The 23,597-nt window shown below is 36.4% G+C and overlaps 1 protein-coding gene across 1 annotated transcript in view; it reads left to right on the top strand.

Moving 5' to 3' along the window:
- Positions 1-23,597, top strand: part of INPP4B (inositol polyphosphate-4-phosphatase, type II, 105kDa) — a 267,071-nt gene that overhangs the window by 219,932 nt on the left and 23,542 nt on the right. The window contains exons 21-27 of the mRNA XM_010008928.1: positions 4,355-4,527; positions 5,518-5,641; positions 6,700-6,817; positions 11,416-11,556; positions 13,301-13,398; positions 17,478-17,590; positions 20,502-20,656. Of these exons, the coding sequence (XP_010007230.1) occupies positions 4,355-4,527; positions 5,518-5,641; positions 6,700-6,817; positions 11,416-11,556; positions 13,301-13,398; positions 17,478-17,590; positions 20,502-20,656 (922 nt within the window). The remainder of the gene's footprint in view (positions 1-4,354; positions 4,528-5,517; positions 5,642-6,699; positions 6,818-11,415; positions 11,557-13,300; positions 13,399-17,477; positions 17,591-20,501; positions 20,657-23,597) is intronic.

The raw sequence follows: 23,597 nt of genomic DNA, 5'->3' as shown, positions 1-23,597 counted from the left end.
TTTTCTGTTTAATGTGTTTGGCTTTTATTTCCTTTATATTCCTTTCCAATGGCTGACTAGCATGATTTTTTAAATTAGTTGCCTTATTTTATCAGTAGGCTTTCTTTTTTGTTTGGATGCTAAATATTCCTCACGAGTCAGCTGCCCTTGCCATTAGAGCAACCTGCCAGTCATCCTGAAGTTTCTTTGTTGCTCCTAATGTCTTTTTTGGACAAATGTTTACTCATTCCATTAATTCTTCAGTCTTTTTCAAATGATTCTCTGCTGTGTTGAGGATGCAAATCTTGCCATTTTATCTTAAAAGAAATTTGACAACCAAAAACTAAAACATATAAATTCTTGTATATGTTAAACATAAAAGCAATAATCATTACCATTCCTTTCCCTTAAGTGATTCTGCAAAGCTCTTTGTAGGGGTAGAGGTCCTGGACAGTGGTTGACCCCTGCATCATCTTTTCAGCAGCAACTGATTCTGAGCTGACTGTCAGCTTTCTCATGAAGGAGGATCTGTAGGGCCACTTATATCTCTCCCAAACTCGTATATGTAAGCAGTGACTCATAACCAAGCAGTATCCTCACATATCTACATCGCTGAGGCAAGATAGATCAGGATATTCTAAACCTGAATTTAGAACATGATTATAAAGCTCCCTTTACAAATAATATCTCTTTATGAATTTCTTTAATATTCTATGCTTATCCTTTGCATACAATAAAATTTTATTTTCCATATTCAACTGAATTTACTTGCAAGCCTCACAATACAGTGTTTTTTCTTATTTCATAAACTTCACTTTCTAAGTGCTTTTCAGTTTCAAGGAGCAACTTAAAAGCTGCAGTCTTTGCTATAAGTAAGTGTTTCTGATAGATATTTTTAACTTCGTGCATAGTTAATAATTGATCCTTATATTCTTGCTGGAGTACTTGCAACAGGATATCCTGTGTAACAAGTGACATATGGTGATTTTAACTAAATCAAGATTGAGCAGCTATATAAACGTTTTCTTAGAGTTGTCTTTTCCAAGACCTCAGTCTTTGATGCACCTCAGATCCTGATCTTATCGCACTACATTTGCTTTAAAAGAAAAGGAAAGCATAAGAATTTATTAGTTCATTCATACTCTGTTTTTAAATAGAAGCAGTCCCTCTTTTAGATTTGCTGACTAGCTCCACCTTCTGGCGACTGGCATCCTTATTAATTGTGAATAAGAATTTTCACTAAGCAAGAAGTAATGATTGTTCTGGATAACTTAATAACATGAGGATATGGGCTAATCTTCTTTCCTTTTGGCAAGTACAAGTCTATTTATATTCTATAACAAAATAATTTATCTTTGCTTAGTTACTAGGATAAGTTTTCATACAAACTTAACATCTTTATTGTTTTCTACAAAACAAAATACGTATGTAAGTAAACCACTGCATTGCTTGGGACATTAAACACTCAGTAGAATTTATTTTAAATAAACAACATTTTGAATATATTTATCTTGAATGTCCTTTAATGAAAAAAAAATGGCCTTGAGGATCCCAAATTTTGGATTTTCTTCTTAATACAACTAATACTGACAAAAATTACTTCTGTTAGTAAGTTAGTATTCCAGACATGTATTCAGCCCCCAAAACTCCTTGTGGAAAAAATATTTTGAAGCTGCTACATGGTGTGTGCAAATAATTTGGAAAAGTGTAATAGAAAGTAGTTATCTGTTGTTTACTGCTAAGCCGAAAGGTTGTATGAAGTAGAATCAACTTGGATTTGTTCTGGATGCAGTATTATTCAATATTTTCATTACTGACTTGGCTTATGAAATATGAATGATGCTTATAAAATGTGCAGATGTTTAAAGCTGGGAGAGGTTTTAAGCACCACAGGAACAGGATTAGAATGGATCTTGATGAAATAAAGATGAAATATTAGAATGCAGTTCAGTAAGGACAAGTACAAAGTTATGCTCCTAAAGAAGCAGAAATACTTGGTGTATATTGACAGGTTAAATGACAGGTCAGTAGAAACAGATCTAAGTGTTATGTGACATGTGGCAGGTATGTGACCCTCTCTTTTATGAAAAAGCACATCAGTAAAGCTCTTAGCCCTGTCCTCATCTGAAATTGTAATAGCAGGCTCACAAACTGCGACTAGTTCTAGAAATTCAACTTTTTCTTTCTTGCCCTGTCAGTTGACTTGCAAGATACTTGGCTGTGTTTGTATCCAGCTCTGCTTTCCCATGAAAGTGGGAGAGATGTCTATTAGCTCTACCCTCAAGTCATCTTCAGAGTGCCCAGGTATAATCTTTTTCATTATCCACTCAAGGCAGAAGCAGCCAACAAGCTCTATTCTTATCACACACACTGGTTTAGTATGCAGTACATCTTTTAATTTCATTCTGCTGCAGTCGCTTTTCTTGTCATTTATTTATTGATTAATTTAATAAATTATTGTAATTTAAGATTAGAAAGGAGAGTTTAGATTTTCTGGTCTGTCTGGCCTGGCTTTGCAGTATGTCATGCCTTGTCTACTTATTTCTGAATTTGACTGCATCTCACAGGAGCCTCCGAACATTGGTGGTTCTTTTGCTTTTATTCCCTAGAATAAGCACCTCTGCTAGTACTTGTCATTTTCTCCTCATGAGGAGGAGAAATCGAGCTACTCAGCCTTTTTCATAGGCTTAAGGAGATTAAATCTTTGTAGCTCTCCTCTGTAAACTCTCAATTTAGTTTTTTTTTCAGCAGTCTGTTTAAAATCTGTACACCAGCCCCTGGCATACAGCGTATCCGTAATCTGTTTGTCGATGGCATGTATAAAATCGCCTCTTTTTTTCCTGGAGCCTAAACCTGGGCATGGCTTAAGTTCTGTTCTATTCACAATGACTCTTAACTTCACAACTGCTGTTTTTCAGGAAACAGTTCTTCAGTCTGTGTTACTCACACTTAAATATGTATGACTGTGTTAAAACATGTTTTCTGACCACAAAGTCATCATTTGCACAGGAATCCAAGTTGTTCTCTGTGACTGCTCTTTCCTTGTTCCTCTTTACTGTGCTTTATTTTTTTGTGGTTTCTCTTGGCTTTCAAAGTTATCTCCAGCCTTTTGGGTACAGTGTTATTAATTTACGTATATTTCTGTAAATATATCATAGCCAAATTTACTTTGCAACAGGCAACTGTGTCTTTCTGCCTAAGGAACTTCTTCGCTACTAGTGAGTCTTTCATTGGCCTGGTTCAGAATGTTACCTGGAAGAGAGGGCTGTTATTTTCCAGCTAATTACAATTTACATGGAACAGATTTTAATTATAATTTATTCTTAATTACACAAATCTACAGAAAATGTGAGTCAGTGATGAACTGTATTCAGTTACACTCCCTATTCTTATATAGATTTTTATGGAGTGCTGATTTCTCTTTCATTTTAAACTGTAACAATGAAACTGAGCTGTAGATTCTGAAGGACGTTGATTTTATTATTTTTTGCTTAACTTAGAGGGTAGGCAAAACCACATGCAACTATAGGTCTGATTTTATTAAATCATGAATAATTCAGGAACAGCTTGGGTAACAGAGCAAGTTTGAGTAAGCTGTTGTGATTTGCCTCCATTCCTAGTTACCACTTCATTTCTTTTGTAATATATTGAGGAGTCCCATTTTTAAAGCTTTTCACTAGCTTGCTTTTTCTGATATCCTTAGCATATATTCTGGCAGAGCAAGATATATTACAAAATAGTTCTAAATCTCTGCTGAAAGTAGCTAAAAAAATAATGAGTTCAATATATCTAAATATTGAAAGAGACCAGTATAGAGAGGAGCTAAAAGGAAAAAGGAACCTGAAGGTTAGTATTTTTCCAACTTATGCATTAAACAGATAGTATCCTTCCAGATATCCATTTGTTCTTCTGTTTTGCCTTCCAGCTCCCACTTTTTCTTAAATATAGGCTCTTCTGCACTTTTTTGATGGTACTTCATTTGCTTAGATAGCAAGTTGGCAGTGCTGGAAAGGAGATCTTCATCTGCACAGTATTAATCTTATGTTAAATGAGTTTCCAGATGTTACTCCTGCGTGCTCTGTTTATGACGCTTTATTGCAAGTTTTACACAGAAGTTAGGTCTCCTAAAAAGTCATTGTTTCAGGATATAGTTGCTTTAAGAGCAGGCATTTAGCTCCAGTTTTGGTGGTAAGCTGGAGTCCTCTAAGCTTATTCTCCAGTGACATTTGCTGTACCACAACACTTAATGTAGAGCTAGAGGGTCACTTTCAAGTGTAGGATGACCTGTGCAGCCACTGCAGCTCTCTTTCCATTCTGAAAAGGATTTTTGCTGCAAGCTTTTTTGTTTTGGCACTGATGATGTCTCTTGTTCTAGGTGACTGGTATGACCAGCTTTATCCCCTGGTGATTACTCTGAAGGACTGCATGGGAGAGGTGGTGACCAGGGCGAAGCAATCAATGGCGTTTGTTCTGCTCCAGGAACTTGCCTGTGGTTTGCCACAGTGTTTGATGCTGACCCTAAGAAGAGACATTGTCTTTAGTCAAGCAGTAGGTATTCTTGTGTCACTTATCTCCTACTGCTGCTATAATTAACCATACTGTTCCTGCCAGTATTTGTGGGTTTTGTTGTTTTTCTTTTTTTTTTCCAATTTAACACAACTTTTTCATCTACTTCCCTTTACATCCACTTAAATATTTTATAATATGATAGAGAGGAATGAATAGTAAATGGAAATCCACAGGAGCTGTATCACTGAGTCAGAGGAGTTAGGTCTGCAATGGACTGGAAACAGTTACCTAATCTCCCTTTTGCACAAAGAAGCTATTTTTAGTCTTCCTAGATTATATGCCAGTATCCTCATCCATAAGTGAAGTTCTCAAGCCCTGAATATTCCTTGCTGCTACTCAAGCTAGGTATTTTTTTCTCCTGATCACCTTGGAAATGAGGAACAGATTTGTTTCCAGTTTGTAGCAGTATTTTTTGTCCTTGCAGACTATTAGCATGTCTCTTCTCAGACTTGTCTTCTCTTCATAAAGAAATGAAGTTCTTTTGATCTTCTCCTTTAGATCATGTTTTCCAGCTAGATTTTTCTCTAAATGATTCATCTTATTTCTCCCTTAAGTTATATGTTTTTCCCTAACATCATTAAAGTGTTACGGTGCAACTGCCAGGGAGATTCATTTGCATAAGGGCCTAACTGCTTTCAAATCTCTCATCCTTCACAACCTTATGTGTTCATAGCCTGCCAACAGAGATTCTGGTCTCACTTTTGTCAGTGTAAATAACACACAAGCCCACAAAACAAATGAAACTTATCTAATGTAAAATAATGGAGTATTTAACTGCTTTATACACAACAATGCCTTAATAATGCATTAATATGAAATTGTGTGTTTGTAGACACTGAACAGAAATCTGTGTTCTTTTCTCAGATGCCTAAATATTACTTCTGTGGTATATAATGATAGCAAGCCCCATTTTACTGATGTTATAACAGTACATCTGTTAATTTCACTATTTTTCATTGTTTTTTGTAGCTCGCTGGATTGGTCTGTGGGTTTATAATCAAATTGCACACAAGTTTACATGATCAAGGATTTTTGCAACAGCTTCATACTGTTGGATTGCTTGTGCAATATGAAGGACTCCTTAGTACTTATAGTAAGTATTGTCTTTGCACAAAGTTCTTTATGCATCCAGACCAGAAGTTGACCCAGGAGGTTCTTATTTTAACCTCACCTCTGCTTCCAGGAATTTGGCTTATTGAATCAACAAATATTATCCTTAGGAGATGGTAGGCTTCCATGTAATAGCACAGTTGAATTCATTGATATTGTGCTGTCAGTTCTGCATCAACAATTACTCATTTATTCTCAGTTTCTCTGAGAACACTAGTTGCTAATTATTTCTTGCAGAATGCTGAACTGTATATTGTCTTCAATGCAGGAGACTCCTTCCTCAGTACAGCTAGTGGAACTTGTGATTTTAATAAAAGCTTGTCTCCGTTTATATAGCCATCTGGCCTGATCCAAAATAGCAGGCTTATAAAGTTAACCCAAGCAGCAGATTTAAGCAGTTACTGATGCTATTTGCCTCTGCCCTGACCATGCTGGTATTAGTGATGTGAAGATAGCTTGAAAACTGTTTAATTATTAGCTTGTTACTGATGCCATCATTGGATAGGTATTAAAAAGGACATTTGAAGGGAGAAACTGCCATGTGTCAGAATGCTTTCAACTGAATGTATTGGAATCCTTCCCCAAATTAGAGATTTTGCCCTATGTCAAGGGATTTGGCATTTGTGCAGCTTTTTAATGCGCAGGCAATTGCAGTTCCTCACTTGGAGGTTGCTCTCAGGCTCCCTTTTGCATGATACTCATTGTTATTCTCAAAACCATTGTTACTCCATCAGTGGTACAGTCTTTAAAAACACTTTCAGAATAGACAAAAATGGCTTTTCTGAGGTTATTCTATGCACATATAAAGCAGGCTGATTTTTAGGGGTGTTTGATACTCATAGTTATGATTGAGGCCACAGAGTATTGTCAGCAGTTCTAAAAATCCAGCTACTTATTTATAAGTTACTTTATATGTGGAGTTAGGGCTGTGATTTTTAAATGCACAGACTGGAAAATGAAGTCATTGTATTGCTTTACTATAGCCTGTTCAGTGACTGATCTGTCTACTGTGTTAATAACCCCTGTGATCTTTCCATATAGGTGAAGAAGCAGGGATGCTAGAAGACATGGCTGTGGGAATTTCAGATTTGCAGAAAGTAATGTTTAAAGTCATTGAAGCCAAATCAGAAGATTTTTTACCTATTATCACTGGAAGGCGGTAAGGACTTTGTCTCCTGAAGTCTATGGCATGTAGTCTTAATCTGTAGCACAAGAAAACCCAGATAACGCTTTTCTTGTTGCTGAATTCTATTATATGAAAAGCACAGTAGTCTCCCTTTTCATGAGGTGAATGGAAATGTAGTGAAGTAGTAGGGATTTGTAAAGCTAGTAGTAATGTGGGCTCTGGGTTACTTTGCTGATGAAAAGCAGAAAGTTCCAATTATTTATAGAAATTAAAACAATGTCTGGGTATTGCAGGGTTTCTCTTGCATTTTTTATGTATGGATACTGAATCAAATTAAGAGTGACAAGGTTGATATTCACAAGAGTGGCCTCTAACTGAAGAAATCTTGGTTTTGAGGTGTCTAAGACTTGTATTTCAGTGTATTTTTCAGCTAGGCTTTGGTTGTCTTAAGATAGAAATGGAAAAACTCAGATGCCGAAACTTAGAGGTTACTCTTAAAAACTGAAGTGTATCTTAATTGCTGAAGATCAGGCAGGACATACAGAACCTCAGAAATCCTTGCACCAAGTCACTAGTATGTTATGCATAGAATCATAGAATCATAGAATCATAGAATCTTAGGGGCTGGAAGGGACCTCGAGAGATCATCTAGTCCAACCCCCCTGCCAGAGCAGGGTCACCTAGAGCACATCACACAGGAACTCATCCAGGTGAGTTTTGAATGTCTCCAGTGAGGGAGACTCCACAACCTCCCTGGGCAGCCTGTTCCAGTGCTCTGTCACTCTTACATCACACACAAACACTGCTGAATGGCAGAACCAAAACTGAAATACTTCATTAATTGTGGCTATAAGAGGGTTAACAAGATCATTACACAAGAGTAGTGGGGTTTTCATCTTCATTATTATTCTAATCTGAAGCTCCAAATGTTTTTACTTTTGCAGAAATCACTTCCTTAATAGTATCATTATTCTCAAGATGACTGTAAATTAAATTCAGCTAAAAGCAGCAACTTTTCTATGAGATATGTTTCCTCTGAAGGGGGCCTTCACTACTGATTTACTTAATTATTCTGGATGATTCACTCTCATCCTGTGGGCCTTCCAAGAAAGGATTGAAATAAATAGTAGGAAGGCCAGAGTAGGATAGGCAATACATTGGGAATAATTAAGAATAATTGTGGTGTGTAGGTAAAACAGAAGAAATACATCCTTTGTAAATCACAGCAGTCAAAAATCTTGAAAAATCCAGCAGCTACACTCACTGGCTTGCTGCCATTACTGTGGTACACTGACAGGCACACTAGGAGGTCCTGGGTCTGAAAGAGAATCGAGCTGCCTCAGGCGTTCTGGCTTGGTGGAACGGAAGAAGAGTTACTGCTTGTGATTGCTGTGCTGTACTTACTGGCAGGTATTCACTGCATGGAATTGGTATCAGACAAAAAAAAATAAATCTTTAAGCTTATGTGGAGGAGTCCCATTCCTATTAGAGCTGTGATGAGACAGCTTCTATCCAATAGTGTTAGAAATCTACCATCAAAAGAGAAGACGGATGAAAACCTAGTTATTTTCCAATTAAGGTTTAAAAACCCCACAATTTTTATATCATTTTGGTTGTTACATAGTGTGGCTTGATCAAATGAGACTGGAGGGCTGTATAAATGGAACACAGTCTTAAGTGCTTCCCTAGCAAAACAATTACAAGTGAATACTCTGCAAGATAAGAATTTGTAGCTTAGTTTTCTGAGATTGTGTACACAAACAAATTGATCCACTGACTGGCTGATCCTGACCATCCAGGTGAAGTGAAGTTCTGTTCAGGCACTCAGGTGATTTTATTATAGACAAAAGTAGTTAACACTTTTATCTTTGATAGAATATATGGTGCACGTGAACTTTGAGGCATCACGGGGTTTGATACCATGTTTTCAACAAAACATTTCCAGCCACATGAAAGAGAGCTAAGAAGTTGTCACTTAATTGAAAGAAAAGCTATGATTCAGTGACTGATGGTGTGTGCAATTTTTTCTTTTCCAAAGGTGCTTGTAAATTATTTGTTTTGTGTTCATTGCAATTAACTAAGAGTATGTGATTCAAGCCAGCTGGAAGTAGCTGCAGGGTCCATGGCCTGCAGCTGCATGGGGGTAATTTTTGAAGCCTTCTGACAGGGCTATAATTGTTTAGCTATAATGCAGTGATAACAAATACTAGAGAATAAGGCAAAGAAAGTCAAATAAAAATATATTCTTGAGCAGTCCTATTTTAGTGAAATAATATACATGTAATTATTTACTACCTACTTTTATGGTTAATTCTGAAAGTCATGATGAGTTACTATTTACTCTCTTAAACATACTGGATTTCTCCACTCTGTTTTTCTGAGAGGTCATGAAATATTTAAAATTACATACTGATTTTTCCTTTTCATTGGAAAACATAGTTGCCACCTTATCCACCTTATGCCAAAATGACCTTTTGTTTCTGCCCTGAGTCCAGCCATAAAAGAGAGAAAGCACATGGCAAGTGTCACGAGCTGATGCCACAGAGGCTACGGGCTGTCAGGATGCTTCTGCAGGAAAATGTACTGCTATAATTACTGTTTCTTGTATAGGTAGAAGTATAGGACCTGTAAGATTTTTTTGTAAATTAATGTCAAATGAGCCCACCAGATCTCAGTATTTTGAAGTATTTTCCTTTTCTTCCTCCTCCCTGCCCTGACTTCAGTACAATTCCTGGACTTCCTGGACAGCTCTGTCACAGCTTTACAGCCTTTTCCTCACGTGATCAGAGTGGGTTGTTTTCATTGTGCAATTGGTTACAGATTCTTAAAAATTACCAGGGATTGTCTCTGAGACTTCAAAATATGTTTAGAAAAAGGAAAGAAAAACAAAACATGGGGAGGCTCTCAAATGGTACTGATGTTAATTTATCATGTCTAAAGTTCAACATTTCTCAGTGTTCTTTCGCACACTGAGAGTTTTGTAGTGATTTGTGAAACGTAGCAATGCAGTAATTTGGTGGCGTTTTTGTTTAATAGTTCGAATTTGGCTAAATAAACATTTCTCCTCAACCTTGTGAAAGCATTCCATCACCAGAAAATGTTCTGGTAGCACTTGGCAGCAGCTGGATCTGCTCACATGCAGGCTAAGAACGGATGCTGCTATTCAAAGATCATTTGTACAGATTTCTTTACTGTCATCCTTGCTAACTCTTTATTTCCTTTACATGGGTGAATGAATTAAAACTCCAACCAAATAGAATTATCTGGGGAGTAAATGTTTCTTCCACACACACCCTCCCTGCCCCGACATGTATCCTCCATTCAAAACTGATAACCCTCCTCAGTAGGGATTTATCTGGCATTTGCTCAAAGATTACACACTAGTTGTAGCCTGTAACAAAGCATATGCTATTGCCCTAGGTGAATGTAATTGCATTTCAGTCACAAGTCTGTACTAGATCTGTTTTAATTTGCCCTCAGATATATGGGCAGGATGGAGGTTCAAACACAACCACTAGCTCTTCTAAGCTGAAGCTGCATATCCAAACACCTGCTCTGATATAGTGCCACTCATCCCTCTAGCTTGCCAGGGGTGTCAGAGCTACTGCAGAAACTGCCCTCTTTCTTCAGGTTTTTCTGCCTTTTCTCCCCCAGATTCTACACATGGGTAATCCAGATTGTATTTTAATTATTTATCAAGGATATGATTTATTAAAATAAGACTTGGAGGGACTTGATAAATTATTTGAATAGATACAAATAGATTTTCATCTTAATTTTACTTGCAAAAGTTGTGAGACTTCCTAGGCCTCGTTTCTGCAGGTAAGATATAGATCCTTCTTCCCTCTTGTTGCTGTAATACTCCTCCTTCTTGGTGGTGTACCAGATGTGCTCTGCAGAAGAGAAAATTTCAGACTTCATTATCAGTTGGCCCTTTTTGAGTGTTTCAAATGCCAAATCCTGGACACAACTGGATTTGCTTTAAGTTGATTAGATTATTAAATTATTTTAATTGAATTTATTATAGCTTTTTTTTTTATTAGACAACTCTAAGACCAATCACAAAGATAAAACCAAAACTGCTGTATATCATCTCTCTTCTAAAATAGGATTCATGTTTGTGTAATGAGCCTTCAGTGATGATCTTCACAGAGTCAGTGTTTTTATTGGTCATGCTTTCTATCCCCAGGGAGAAAATCCAGCCACTGAAGAAAATGGGAATTTTGCTTTGAGTTTTTGTGAAAGGTTTTTGCTCATATTGCACTTAGAGTGGTTTTTGGAAGGAAGTAGTTTTTGTAACTCCACAAGATGCATTTCAAGAGTTGAGGTGTTCTCATTGAGAATTTGGTAGCAGAAGACTTTTTTACTGCTTTCATCTTTAGTCCTATTTTCATTTCAGTAATTAAGGCAATCCCTAGAATGTGTAGTTCTATATACCTGTCTTTTTCCAGGTAGCTTGATTACACTCTTAAAACAAGCAAGCTGAATTGTCACATTTTATGATTCAATACAATTAAGGGGAAAAGGACCTGATTTATAAGTCTGCATGTTCCCTATAATTTAGGAAGGTTATAATTTCAAGCAAATCAGTCAATATTCCCATCTTTACTCTTCTTTCTAATTTTTGGTAGTGAACATTACATTATAGAGGTCCAGCTTCCAGCAAAGATGTTTGAGTTGCTGCCACAAGAGATTAAAGAAGGAAAGCTACTTCGCATGTATCCAGTGCTCTTTAATGTTGGAATCAATGAACAGCAAACACTTGCAGAGAGGTAAGGAAAAGCTGTTTCATTTTCTGTCCAAGTATGCTGTGCTAATACCGGGTATCTCTCATGATTAAAAAGAAATCTTTTTTGTTACCCTTGGACCATCTTATGTTCGCTTGGTGTGTATCTTAAGAAGTATTACGGGAAATAAGCACAATCTATGAAGCAATGTAAAATAATGAAAAAGTCAAGTGAAGATATGACCATACACAGGACTTTATTTCAGACAGTCAACACCAAGTTTCCTTTGGATACAGATATAAAACGGATTTCTGTTTCATGGAAGTAGAAGTTAGTTTGTATACAGTACTTTGGCCTTCTCAAACATGATGGAATATTGGTAATTCTTACTATCTTAAAGGTGAGATTAAACATACTGGACAAATAATAAGCTAGCGGGAGATAATTTTTCTCATCTAGTTAGGGCTTTTTTCTAGGGTTGCAGAGTGGTAGTTCACATGTGAAAGTGCAACACTGGCTATTGAGGAAGAAGATGAGTCTTTTCTGTCCTTGGTCCACGTCAATATTTGATTCCCCACTGCATGATGTACCAGTATGTTTAGTGTCATCTGATTTGTGTCCCTCTTTGTCACCTGAATTTCTCACTTAACCTGCCCATGTCTCTCTTTCTGTATCCCTCCATTTCCTTCATTATCTTCCTTTTTCTCATTTCCAGGGTATTCTGAAGATGAGTTGCAAAACCTTGACTCTAACTACCTAAGGGACATTTCTTTCTTTACATTTATTCATATCTCTCATAGTAGAGGTACTAGTAGAGAGGAGGGGGTTTTGTAGCCTGTGTGCAACTAGGCAGTTGTAGAAATTTTGGTCTTGTGGAGAAATGTATTTGCTCATTGCATGACACCATATAGCTACAGTCAGTTCATGGATAAGCATAGTGACTTCCTGATGTTGTATGTGTTTCCTATGAGGTACAGGATAATGAGGATTTGGGTGATGTGTTCTGGGCAGACTGGATTGCTGCAAGAAACCTCAGAACATGCTACTGACCCAGGTGCAGCACTGCAGAGTGATTGATGGGACCTGTGTGCTGCAGCAAGCTTAAATGCAGACAGCTGAAGTGACCTAGCCTGTGGTTTTCAGCTCTGGGAAGCTGAATGGTGAAATCACTGCTCAACAGCAGAGAAATGGTCCTCTTGTTACTTTCAGATATAAGAAATGGAGACAACTAACAGCTCACCAACAGTGTAAGGCAAAAAAGTGCCAGAGAAGTAATCGATTTGACTATTTATAGCAAATATTCTCAGACCAGAGCAGAAGTTTGTTCTTCAGAAGGTTTTCCACCTGACACTTGTATCTCTTCTTCTTGTGTGGCTTCGGTGTTGTCCAGCTCTGGTAGAAATTAATATACCTCAGCAACAGCAGCAGTAAGAAATGCTGGAGTTGGTGTTCTCTGCCTGTGGTGCCATTTGAAAATCCCACAAAATGACCTTACGTTTATACGGGCTTTGTGACGTTGAAAAAGAAACATGTGCTTTATTGAATGTCTATATGCAAATGGGTTAATTTTTTTAAAAGGTTTTGGAAGAATTGTCCACTAGTTATGGCCTTTTCCACAAATATTAGTTCTAAAGTACATGAGAGATTAGCTACTGTACGTTTGACAAAATCTAATAAATTCAACAATAGAAAAAAAATCAGTCATTTTTTTACACAAAGAAACAATTCTGAAGGACAATTTAGTTTTGTTTGAGGTTTTTGGTCATAATTTTGTTGTGCTTTTTTATAGGTTTGGAGATACCACTTTGCAGGAAAGCATTAACCAGGAAAACTTGGAACTTCTAAAAGAGTATTACAAGCTCTTTACAGAAAAAATGCCTTCTGATTGTGAGTAAGAAAATAATGCAATATCCAGATTGCTTGAAAAGGTTTGACAGATTAGAAGAAAGTCATGTTAGCACAATAGTAGTGTTCAGCTTTTAGATGTGGGCCTCAGTCCCACAACCTGTTCCATAAAGTTAGACAGTTTGTGCCTGTACACAGCCTTGCTGAAGTCAGTGGTGATTGCAGGCCCAAGGCCATGGCAGAAACCACAGCGAGAGTGAAACAGAGAACTATGAACAAAACAGCTCTTTTAAATTATTAATATAATATTATTTTTAGTGTTTCAAGTAGAAGATGGTCTATACCTACTATATTTGTACAGAAATACTGAGTGGGGATTTTCATCAGTTTCAGTGATTCCCTCCATTCTTGTTCTGACTATGTATTGAGCTATGGCAAAGCACTGAGAAATCTGCAAATGCAAATACAAGCAATGAGCCACATCATAATGTCACTGATGGCACGATTCCATTAGAACAGACCCTATATACCAATTCTATAGAAATTTTGTATCATAAACATTAGTATTCTGTTACTTTTATTGTTGAAAGCAAACACTGAAAAGAGCATTTGTATTAATCTAATCATATTAAAGTAGTCTTAATGCCTAAACTATATTCCCACGTGTGCAGCTTTTACAACCTGATTTTAAATACCTTGGATTTAGATGTCTGCTCTTACCCCTTGGGTAAGTGTGGGGGGTGAATCCTTTGAATCTGAAGATCTCTCACCCTACAGGGCATGTGTGTACCTCCTCAGGGTCAGTACTGCTGGTTAAAATCCCATGCAAAGTCTCTGTTCTCTTAAAGAACACTGTCATGATCAGTTTTGCAGTTTGCCCATTACATGTATGTACCTATAGTTGCATCCAGTATGTCACTGTGTATATGTACATGCTTATATTTTCATCAGAATGATTTTCATTTATTAATAATCTAGACAGATGTGAAAGCTCCATTCCTAAAGGGCAGGTGGTATGCCTATCCATCCACATCTCTTGTATTTCTAGGATTTCTACAGAGTAAGTCATACAAGAAGTTACTAATTAATTTAGGGGAATCCTGCCTAGAAAGCATCTTGAAAAACTAACCTCATCTGGGGTTATGTCTAGGGGAGATCTGCTACCTCATAAATGCATCTGATTACATAAAAGTAAAAATTTGCATGTAGCTAGTATTGGCTGCTTTCCATCAACAGAAACTAACCTTATACTGTCTTTCTACAGAAGGATTACTAGGGAGCCACACAGTCTTCCTGGACTTCTTCCAGACTGTGCAGGCTTTTGAGAACTATTCTTAATTCATCATGTCTTTTTGGGTTATTATTACCATCTTGCTTTGTCTCTACCTTTAGGATCTGAGTGTTTCTTGTCCAAATTTTTACAGAACACAAAACACCTTCTGGTTTTATTGCCTTCCCAGTAGCTCCCTGCAATTATACAGCATCGTTCATTTGGTTTGGAGGAATGTGCCTTTTCAACCAACTTCCTGAAAAAAAAGTGAAGCCCTCCAAGTTGTTCAGCTTACGGGGGCCTTAAATTACTCCCCTGTTCCCACACCTCTGTGCTCAGGTTCTTGGGGAAAATAAACCTTCATCCAAGTAGGCAGCAGCCCTGGTGGTGTAGCTAATTGAGAGCTGTTCAAGTATTGATAATATTGTCACACCTTTCCAGATGGTTTCCTGTAGTGCCAAATCTATGCTCCAGGATCTGGTTCACAAACCTGTTAGTTACAAATGGTGCTCATAAAACCAGATGGAATGTGAGGACTCAGTTCTCTTGGCCAGGCTGCTGCATCCACCAATTTTAGGCCACCTCACTTGCTTGCTGCTTCATTCATATATTCCCTTTCAAAGAATTCAGTTTTCTATTCTCTCGAAGGTATTGACACCTTTATTAGTTTTTATCTCATCTCTGTAATTCCCATTGCCAATATTCTACCTTTTGCTCTATTCCCAGTGATTGACTTCAGCTGCACGTAACTGAGTTTCTATCTTCTTTTAGATAGAGATGCACTCTGTCACTCACCTGTTTCTTAATCTCTGTATTTATCTAATAGGAATCTCTGAAAATAGTCAATAACAATGCACTTTTAGAAAGATTTCTACCAAAAATGCCAAGAAAATGTAATTCTGGTTTAGGCACTAAATTTCTGCTGCTTTAATAGAAGAGGAAATGATAGCAAGTATATAAAAACATCTGGTTGTTGTTTAGTAGTACATAACAAATTGAAAAGAACAGCTTAGAGCTCAATTTAAACAGCTGAATGGATAAAATCAGAGAAACCTATATCTCAAATGATAGTTGATGATGCTGGTTTGACACCTACCACCCACAGCAACATCAGTGTTGTAAATGTCCCATGTGAGAAGAGGGGGAAAATGCATGGCTTGGAAATCCTGCAAGCAAAGATTTTCTTCCATCATAATGTAGTAGTACCTGCATTTTTCGGCATAAATAAAGAGTCTGTTTTATACTTCTGGGCTTCTCCCTCTTATTAACTGTGAGAATGATTTGATGGTTTAATGCAGCTTTGTGACACAATGAATTTAAGCAATCTTTCCTGTCCAGTCAGGTTGCAGCTCATTTGGCATTATTAGACATTAGGAGAATCTATGTCTGCATATTCTGAATTGAACCAAAGGAAAACTGCTTTGAAGCAATAAAATGTTTACCTAGTGTTACATTCTCATAATTTGGAAGCATCTTTTTAGAGTGCTCATTGTATGTAATGTGTTTTAAAGAAACAGATGCAGGGTAAGTGTAATAGTCTAGCAGGTTGTGCTCTATTTTTATATGCTCTGCTAATTGTGATCGGGAATTATAATACTCAGATAAAACATTAAGCTTATTAAAAACTAGTTTGAATGTGCTTTTTGTGCATTTTCTTTCTTTTTCACAGCACGGTAAGGGTAAGGCAACTTAGACAGTTTCAGAATAGTTCTTTTTGAGTATGTTTAAATCACTTACTACGAATCATGAATAAGGGAAACCACAGAATTCATTAGAGACAAAAGGTAAAAGCCTGTTGATAAGAGGGATTATTCCAGCTATGTTCAGGTTAGGAGAATGGATTTTGTCCTGCATTAGTAGTTGCCTCATTTTTACTCTGAGTTGAATGTAAACCTTAGGTTTTGCTTTTGGGGCTTGGTTTGGTTTTTTGGGTTTTCATCCTACTTTTTTGTTGTTGTTGTTGAAAAAAAGATCAATTTATCAATTTGGCTTAATTTTGTTTCAACCAATCCTGAGGTTTTCTTTGGTGATAACTACTACATTTCTTTTTGCTTCACTATGATATTAAGAAATAATTTTTAAAAACATATTTTGGTTGTTTTTAACTATTTTCAAAACTAATGAAGACAAAGGTAATATTTGAACAGAACCCTTCTGTATATACACTAAAAACCAGAAGAGCAAATTAAATTGCCTAATCTTACTTGAATTCCCTCTGGACACCTACACTTAAACTTCAACTCAGATGCCGTATCCAGGAGACGTAGGGAAAATTTTGGATTCTAAGCAAGCCTGAAATTTTTTTGTGTGTCAAAATTAAGGTCCTCTTTAATTTCAGACTGAGAAATACCCTTTATAGGATTTTTTTGTGTTTTATTTAGATCTTTTTAACCATCATGTTATATTAGGAACTAAAGCATAATTCTAAAACAAATTAGTTGTTCCATTTTGAAATAAGAGCAAAATATTTTGAGTTAAAAAATAAAAACCTTCTCATCCCAGGCAGGTTTTTAATACACTCTGTTATTTCTCTACTCACTTCCATTAAATGTCTGTGATAGTTGATTAATAGAACTAGAGCAGAGATTTGAATTTTTTCACCATCCATTTATAAGGTAGAAGTTGAAGACACTTTCATTTTCCATAGTTAAGATCTTAAGGAGGGCAACCCAATACTTATAAAGAAGTAAGGTTTACTTACTCCCTGATATTTAGCTGGTGCTTTTCAACCCGTGTTCCAAAATAAGGCTGGGAATAACTGACCTATTCTTTAATATGGGCATTCTTTAGTCATCACAGCCCTATCATCAGCCTTATAATCATGAGCATCCTTATAATCCTTTTTTTCCAGGTCTGCCACAGTTTCAAGAGCAAAACGATTTAAAGGGATTGCTAGAAAATCTCCATCAAAACATCCAGGTCAAAAAGAGAAAGAATGTAGAAATCATGTGGCTGGCTGCAACGGTGAGCTCTCTTGTTTCATGTTCTTGTTGGCATGATGAATTAATTTTCACATGTCTGCATTGTAAGTGCAATGGATTTTTAGGATGCAATTGGAAACATCTATTATTAAAGTAGGTAGATGTGATGAAATGGCTTTCTTAACAATTTCTATTACGACGGTCTCTCTTCTTCCTACACTTAAATTACAGATATTTTCTTAATTTCTTAACTGGTAGAACTGGCTAGAATTCAAAGCAAGAGATGGTCTTGGTCAGTTTGTTGTCCCCTATATCCTCCAGGCCCTTTTCTGCAGAACTTCTCCTAGCCAGGCAGTCTGTGGCCTGTGCAGCTGCTTGGGTTTTTTTTGTCACAGATACAGGGGTTTTTATGTATCTCAGTGAGTGGTTTAACAGGGTAAAAGAGGTTTGTTTTTGTTTGGGGCATGTTTTTTTCTTTAACTGAGCCTGTTTTTAAGCAGAGCTATCCTTTCATGCCTAGTATGGGCAGAATTGATTCCTTGGATTATCGCCCATAGATGTAAATATACCACCTTATATGAGAGAGGCAATACAATATTCAGCTAAAGTGTCTTTTAACTTTTTGTTATTGTTTAAAATCATAACCATTCTTTGATAATGTAAACTTTAGTTATTCAAAATATCTTACTTTTATTGTTTAATGTCTCTAAGCCTTGAGGTACGATACAGAACATGATTACTTGCTTTGGCTCTTTTAATATTGATTTTCTATAATTGAGGTAGTAATGTTTTATAAATAAGTGTTATTAATTGCATCAGTACAACTTCAAGTCAATCACATTTTATGATTTTTATTTTTTTTTAACCAGTGTCACAGCCACTCCAAGGGCACTGATAGCAATACAAATAAGCTAGATATGCAAAGGGCGAATGTTCAGACACAGGGAGATGACAAAGTGTTAAACAACGGGTATTACTTTGCTTTATTCACATAATTCCTTTTTGTCTCTCAATTCAGTGGTTTTTGCACATGCATATTAAGAAAAAGCCACAAAACAACCCTTAAACCTTTATAGAGAGCTCAGGTTTTTCAGGAATGTGATATTAAACCAGGTAGTTATCTTAGGTTTAGAAAAGCATCCTTGGTGTGTCGGCCCATTTATACAAACAGAAGTTTGAGTCTTTGGTGCCTGTTGAAACTGGAGCATTTTTCACTACACCAGGAACAAGACAATATTAACTATGCCTTGTATTAAAAACACTGTTGTAAATTTTTATATTGCTAATAACATTTTGCCTTGTGATTAATAAATATTATTGCAGTATAAATCTGTTGTAAGTAAAAATATAAGCTTTTCTTGCAGTACTGGTTCTGCGATTAGTCTGAAAAATTGCTTGTTAAAGAAGTAAAAAGTAAGTCGGTACAGGATAGTGTAAAGAATATACAGAATTTACTTAATCTTTGGATACAAAAAGTTGTGTGCTATCATCTAGTCATAATTTCATGGGTAAATTTCTTTGGACTTACAAACTATTTCAGATTTTTCCTTCAGTGTATTCTGTTTCTCTTTATGTTACCTTCTATAAATGTTGCCTTCTGAAATAAGTATTTCTGGACCCACTGATCTACACACCATTACACTGTGTTGCATTTATTGGAAAGGCATGATGCCTGCTGCAAGGATATTACTTTGATATTGCAGTAGGATGTATGAGATTCTACATGGCTATGCATATGTATCTGCACCTGTTGTAATGGGACTGTGAGAATACATCTGCATTGTAAAAGTACAATTGATACTACAACAATTTATTCTAAATATAATGGGACAGAATTTAAATGTTATATATTTTTATTTCCTAAGCTTCATACTTCATCTTTTGTCCTATAGCAGGAGAAATAATCAGAGTATGAAATTATCCTTGTTTAAGTCTTCATGAGCTTTAATGCTTTCATCATCCCCTCTTTAAACTTAATCACGATCCTAATAATTTAAATCTCTGTTTATAAGGGAGACTTTCTAAAGCTCTAATAAATTTTAAGTCTATTTCTCTTTCCTCTACATCTTCAATGTATTTGGGGAAGACGTAAGCAAAATTGTGGATAAAAGTCAGGCTGGTCTCTAATTGTAATCTGTGTGTTTGGATATAATGGTATTACCATATATTTGATATTGTCACTTCTTAGATTTCTAGGGGATCAGATAACTTTGTTTGCCTGTTTTGATTATTTAGGAGTTTTGATTATTCAGGAAATTGAATGCAATAGTTTGGTGAGCTGTAGCACATCTAGACATTTCAGTGACTTGGTTTTTTGGGGGATTTTTGTTGTGTTGGTTGGTTGGTTGGGGTTTTTTTGTTGGGTCCACCATCGGTTTCTTGCTTCACTCTGAGGCATGTTGAGGCCAGCAGGAGACAGACTTGATTACAACTGCTGTGCTAGACTGTGTTCAGTTGTCTCCTAAAATCAATCATGACTCCTTTTTCCTCACTGGGCACATTATTTGTAGGCTTATCCTGCTAATGAAAGCCCTGAGGATTTGCTTTTAAAATGTGTCATTTGGACAAATTGGAAGTGGGCTATAGATCCATAGCTATAATCCTTTGGTGCTACTTTTGTAGAGGGTTAATCCTGCAAATTTATAAACAAAACATAAATTTACTGTTCTTTTCAGCGTAACATTTTCACATTTTATGGCAGTGTGTCAGGCCAGCAGGAGCAAAATCCTTAGAATATGAAAATCCCCAAGTCCAAAACACACATCAACAGCCATGTAATTCACTCGGAGTTACTACCATTTAATAGCTATTTTCTTCTTGAGAAGTACGGTAGTTCTTTCTATTCATTGTCCAGGACTGCACAGTTGTGGGAGTTTCACAGTCTGTTTGGTGCATAGAGAACATAAGGTGTGAAAAGGGCAAAGGCAAAGGATTGATGTCTGCCTGTATTTCAGATCTGCCGCAAGCTGAACGGAGTCCGTTTCACCTGTTGCAAAAGTGCCAAAGACCGGACATCCATGTCAGTGACACTGGAGCAATGCTCCATCCTGAGGGACGAGCATCAGCTTCACAAAGACTTCTTTATTCGGGCCCTGGATTGTATGAGAAGGTACGTGGAGATTCTTGCATGTGCCTTGCATTTTGTGCTAAGCCAGGAACTACACTGCAGAACAGTCTAAAGCCGGTTGCAAATGTGCAAGAGGCTCCAGTGCTGGTTCAGCCAAGAGCTGACCAGCAGCTTGCCAGCTAGTAAGTCAATTCTGCATGCCAGGCCTTTACTAATCATCACTAATTAACACTTTCTGAGGCAGATTCAGGAAACCTTATAAGTGTCACTTCACTGACCGCAGAAGCTGACCAAGGTAAATAGCAGCTATTTTAACAACTTCTTAGGCTTTCATAAAGCTTAAAATTTTAAGAACATTCTATGACTGTATTAAAAAAATGTTATTTTCTGTTTTAAGAATATTTCTAAATGTTTACACACTCATTAAATAATTTGTATGAAATTTAGACAAATATTGTGAAGGCAGAATAAAGCATTTGTTACACATGGCCATTCTTATTAACTCATGTTATTAACAATGAAACACACAAGTAGGTTTGGACAGGTGGTGGTTGCCACTAGTATCTGATAAAGTCTTCACTGTGCTTAAAAAAATTAAATAAAAATGTTTCATTCCAAATTACAACTATGCAGAAATTGAGGATGATATTATCAGGATTGTGTCATTAAAATATGGAAAAATTTCTGGTTGTCTGAATATTTGATGAATAAAAAATATGTTAAGCAAACAAGTTTTGATCATAGAATGAAACTAGATGCTATATCCTCTGAAGAAACTTTCATCACTGGCTTTCAAGAGTACTGCATTGAATCTCCTAGGAGAGTTTAAAAAATGTATCCACAACATTGAAATAACAGATAACCAAAGTCACTGCAAAACTACTAGAAAACATTCTGGTCAGTCTGCAAAGAAGTAACTGAATCCTGTCTTGAACTTCTGTGAAACACAAATTGTTTGTATGTTGGATTTGCAAAGAACAATCATGTTTCAAGTCTGTAACTGATAATTCTTGACCTTAATATTTAGTATTGTCAGATTAGGTGTTGAATGTCTAGATGAATACTGTAGGCTTACACATGAAGAGTCCCTTTATTTTTTGGCAAAGATAGAAATTCTAAAGAACAAAGGTAATGTTTACAAAGAGTAATTGAGCAGAGAACTGAGATGGCTTAGATGTAGAATTGATTTGCAAGGCACTAATGCAGTGTGATGTATTAAACTGAGGTATATCATTTGGTATGTATCATTAGCTTGCATAAATCCCTTAGTTTCTGCAGTATTTCAGTGAGTGAATACCTTGTGTACAGTCTTTCATAACTACATGTTTTATCATTAATGAAAATAAGTTTTCTGTGTTAAATTTCATTTGTGTTGACATTTCAAATGTATTTTTTTTCTTTGATGTCTCCAATAAATACAAAACTGTGTAAACTACAGTAAATTACCAGATACAGGCAAACTAATAATATAATATCATTATTGTGCTAGAATAGCACTGAGTAGTAGATTGGAAAAGTTTCACCGATGTGAACCTGATTTATAAAAAAACCCTGATATTTATACAAACTAACTTGTTAGTACAAAAGCATGGTAGTTTTTTGTAGACTAATATGCTTCTGTATAACTGATCTAAAATCTGACAAGATTAGCACGTTAGTTATATTTGCAGATAATAAATCTAAGTCACAAAAGAATGGTGAAAAGCCCAGAAAATCTAGAGAAAATTAAAAAAAATAAGCAGATGGATATATGAGGTTGAAGCACCATAATAAAAATGTTAATTCTATGTTTCTGCAGTAGTTTTAAACATGGAACAGCTTTATCCTGCCAATATTCTGTAAATCAATTAGAAACAGCCTTGAACTGAAATAGTTGTCATGCTGGATGGAAGGCAATTTCGACTTGGGCTGTAGGATTGTCTGGGACTTTAAAGTAAGGGCCTTGCAAGTAATGGCAGTAGCACACAAAATAACCAGCACCATCAGGACAAAGAATAAATAGATCTTTTGCTTATGCTAGTTTCTATCTGTATAAAATTGTTCACACAACTGGAGGGTAAAAACCAAAAAAAAGCAGCCAACTTTTTTTTTTTCCTCATGAGCTTGCAAATTAAAGGCCAAAAATTCAGAACAGAAGAATAATATTGTCAAATGAGGCTACATAGTACTTAACTCCATGGTACTCCCATTTAAGCTGGTCAGACAGTTTTCAGAGCTGTCTTTTGCTGCTTTTTCAGTATCTTTGGTGCTAGAGATATTCAGCAGGGAATGTTTTTTCCCTCCCCACTGCCCACCTGTCCCTGAGGGTGCTAATGGGAACGGTGTTGAGGTGACATGGGCTTCTCTCCTTCTCCACCACTGACTAGGTAGTGTGGCAAGCACCCTCCAGCTGGGCTCTCTGCTTGTAGACAAAGTGGAGAAAGGTGAATTGCAGAAAAAGGCAGTAGAGAGAGCAGGCTTTGAAGAAAAGAATAGGTACACTAAAGAGAGGGAAGAAAGCCATTATATCCACAGGAAGAGATATAATGGTGTTTCATCTAAATCTTCTGTATGTTACTTGAGGGAAGTTCGGCAGCTACATTTTTGAGGTTTGTGTGAGTGAGGTCAACAAACTTGTTTGGTAGTGGTTGTGATTCTTGCCCTTTCATCTTTTCTTTTCATTTGATTACTATTGCAAAATGTTATTTGAAAGATTATGCTGTGCACTTCTAAGCTTTTCATTGGCTACTTGTAGAAGCTTTTGGAATTATTTTCATGTCTAAAAGAACCTATTTTTTTTTTTTTTAAGCAGAGAAAACCTCTGCCATTTAATTTAGAATTTCAGCAATTTTCCCCTGATTAATCTTCTCTAGATCACTTAGTTAAACTCTGTCAGTCAAATCCCTTTATGCTGATTGCTACAAATCACCCTTCAGCCCTTCAAAAAAAACCAAGTAGACAAGCAGAATTACATTTTAACATCCAGAATCCTAGCAGTCTGCAT

Source organism: Chaetura pelagica, unplaced genomic scaffold (assembly GCF_000747805.2).
Source record: "Chaetura pelagica isolate M959 unplaced genomic scaffold, ChaPel_1.0 scaffold221, whole genome shotgun sequence".
Classification (NCBI taxonomy): domain Eukaryota; kingdom Metazoa; phylum Chordata; class Aves; order Apodiformes; family Apodidae; genus Chaetura; species Chaetura pelagica.
The sequence above is the reverse complement of the archived record's forward strand: the minus strand, read 5'-3'. Positions and strand labels throughout refer to the sequence as shown.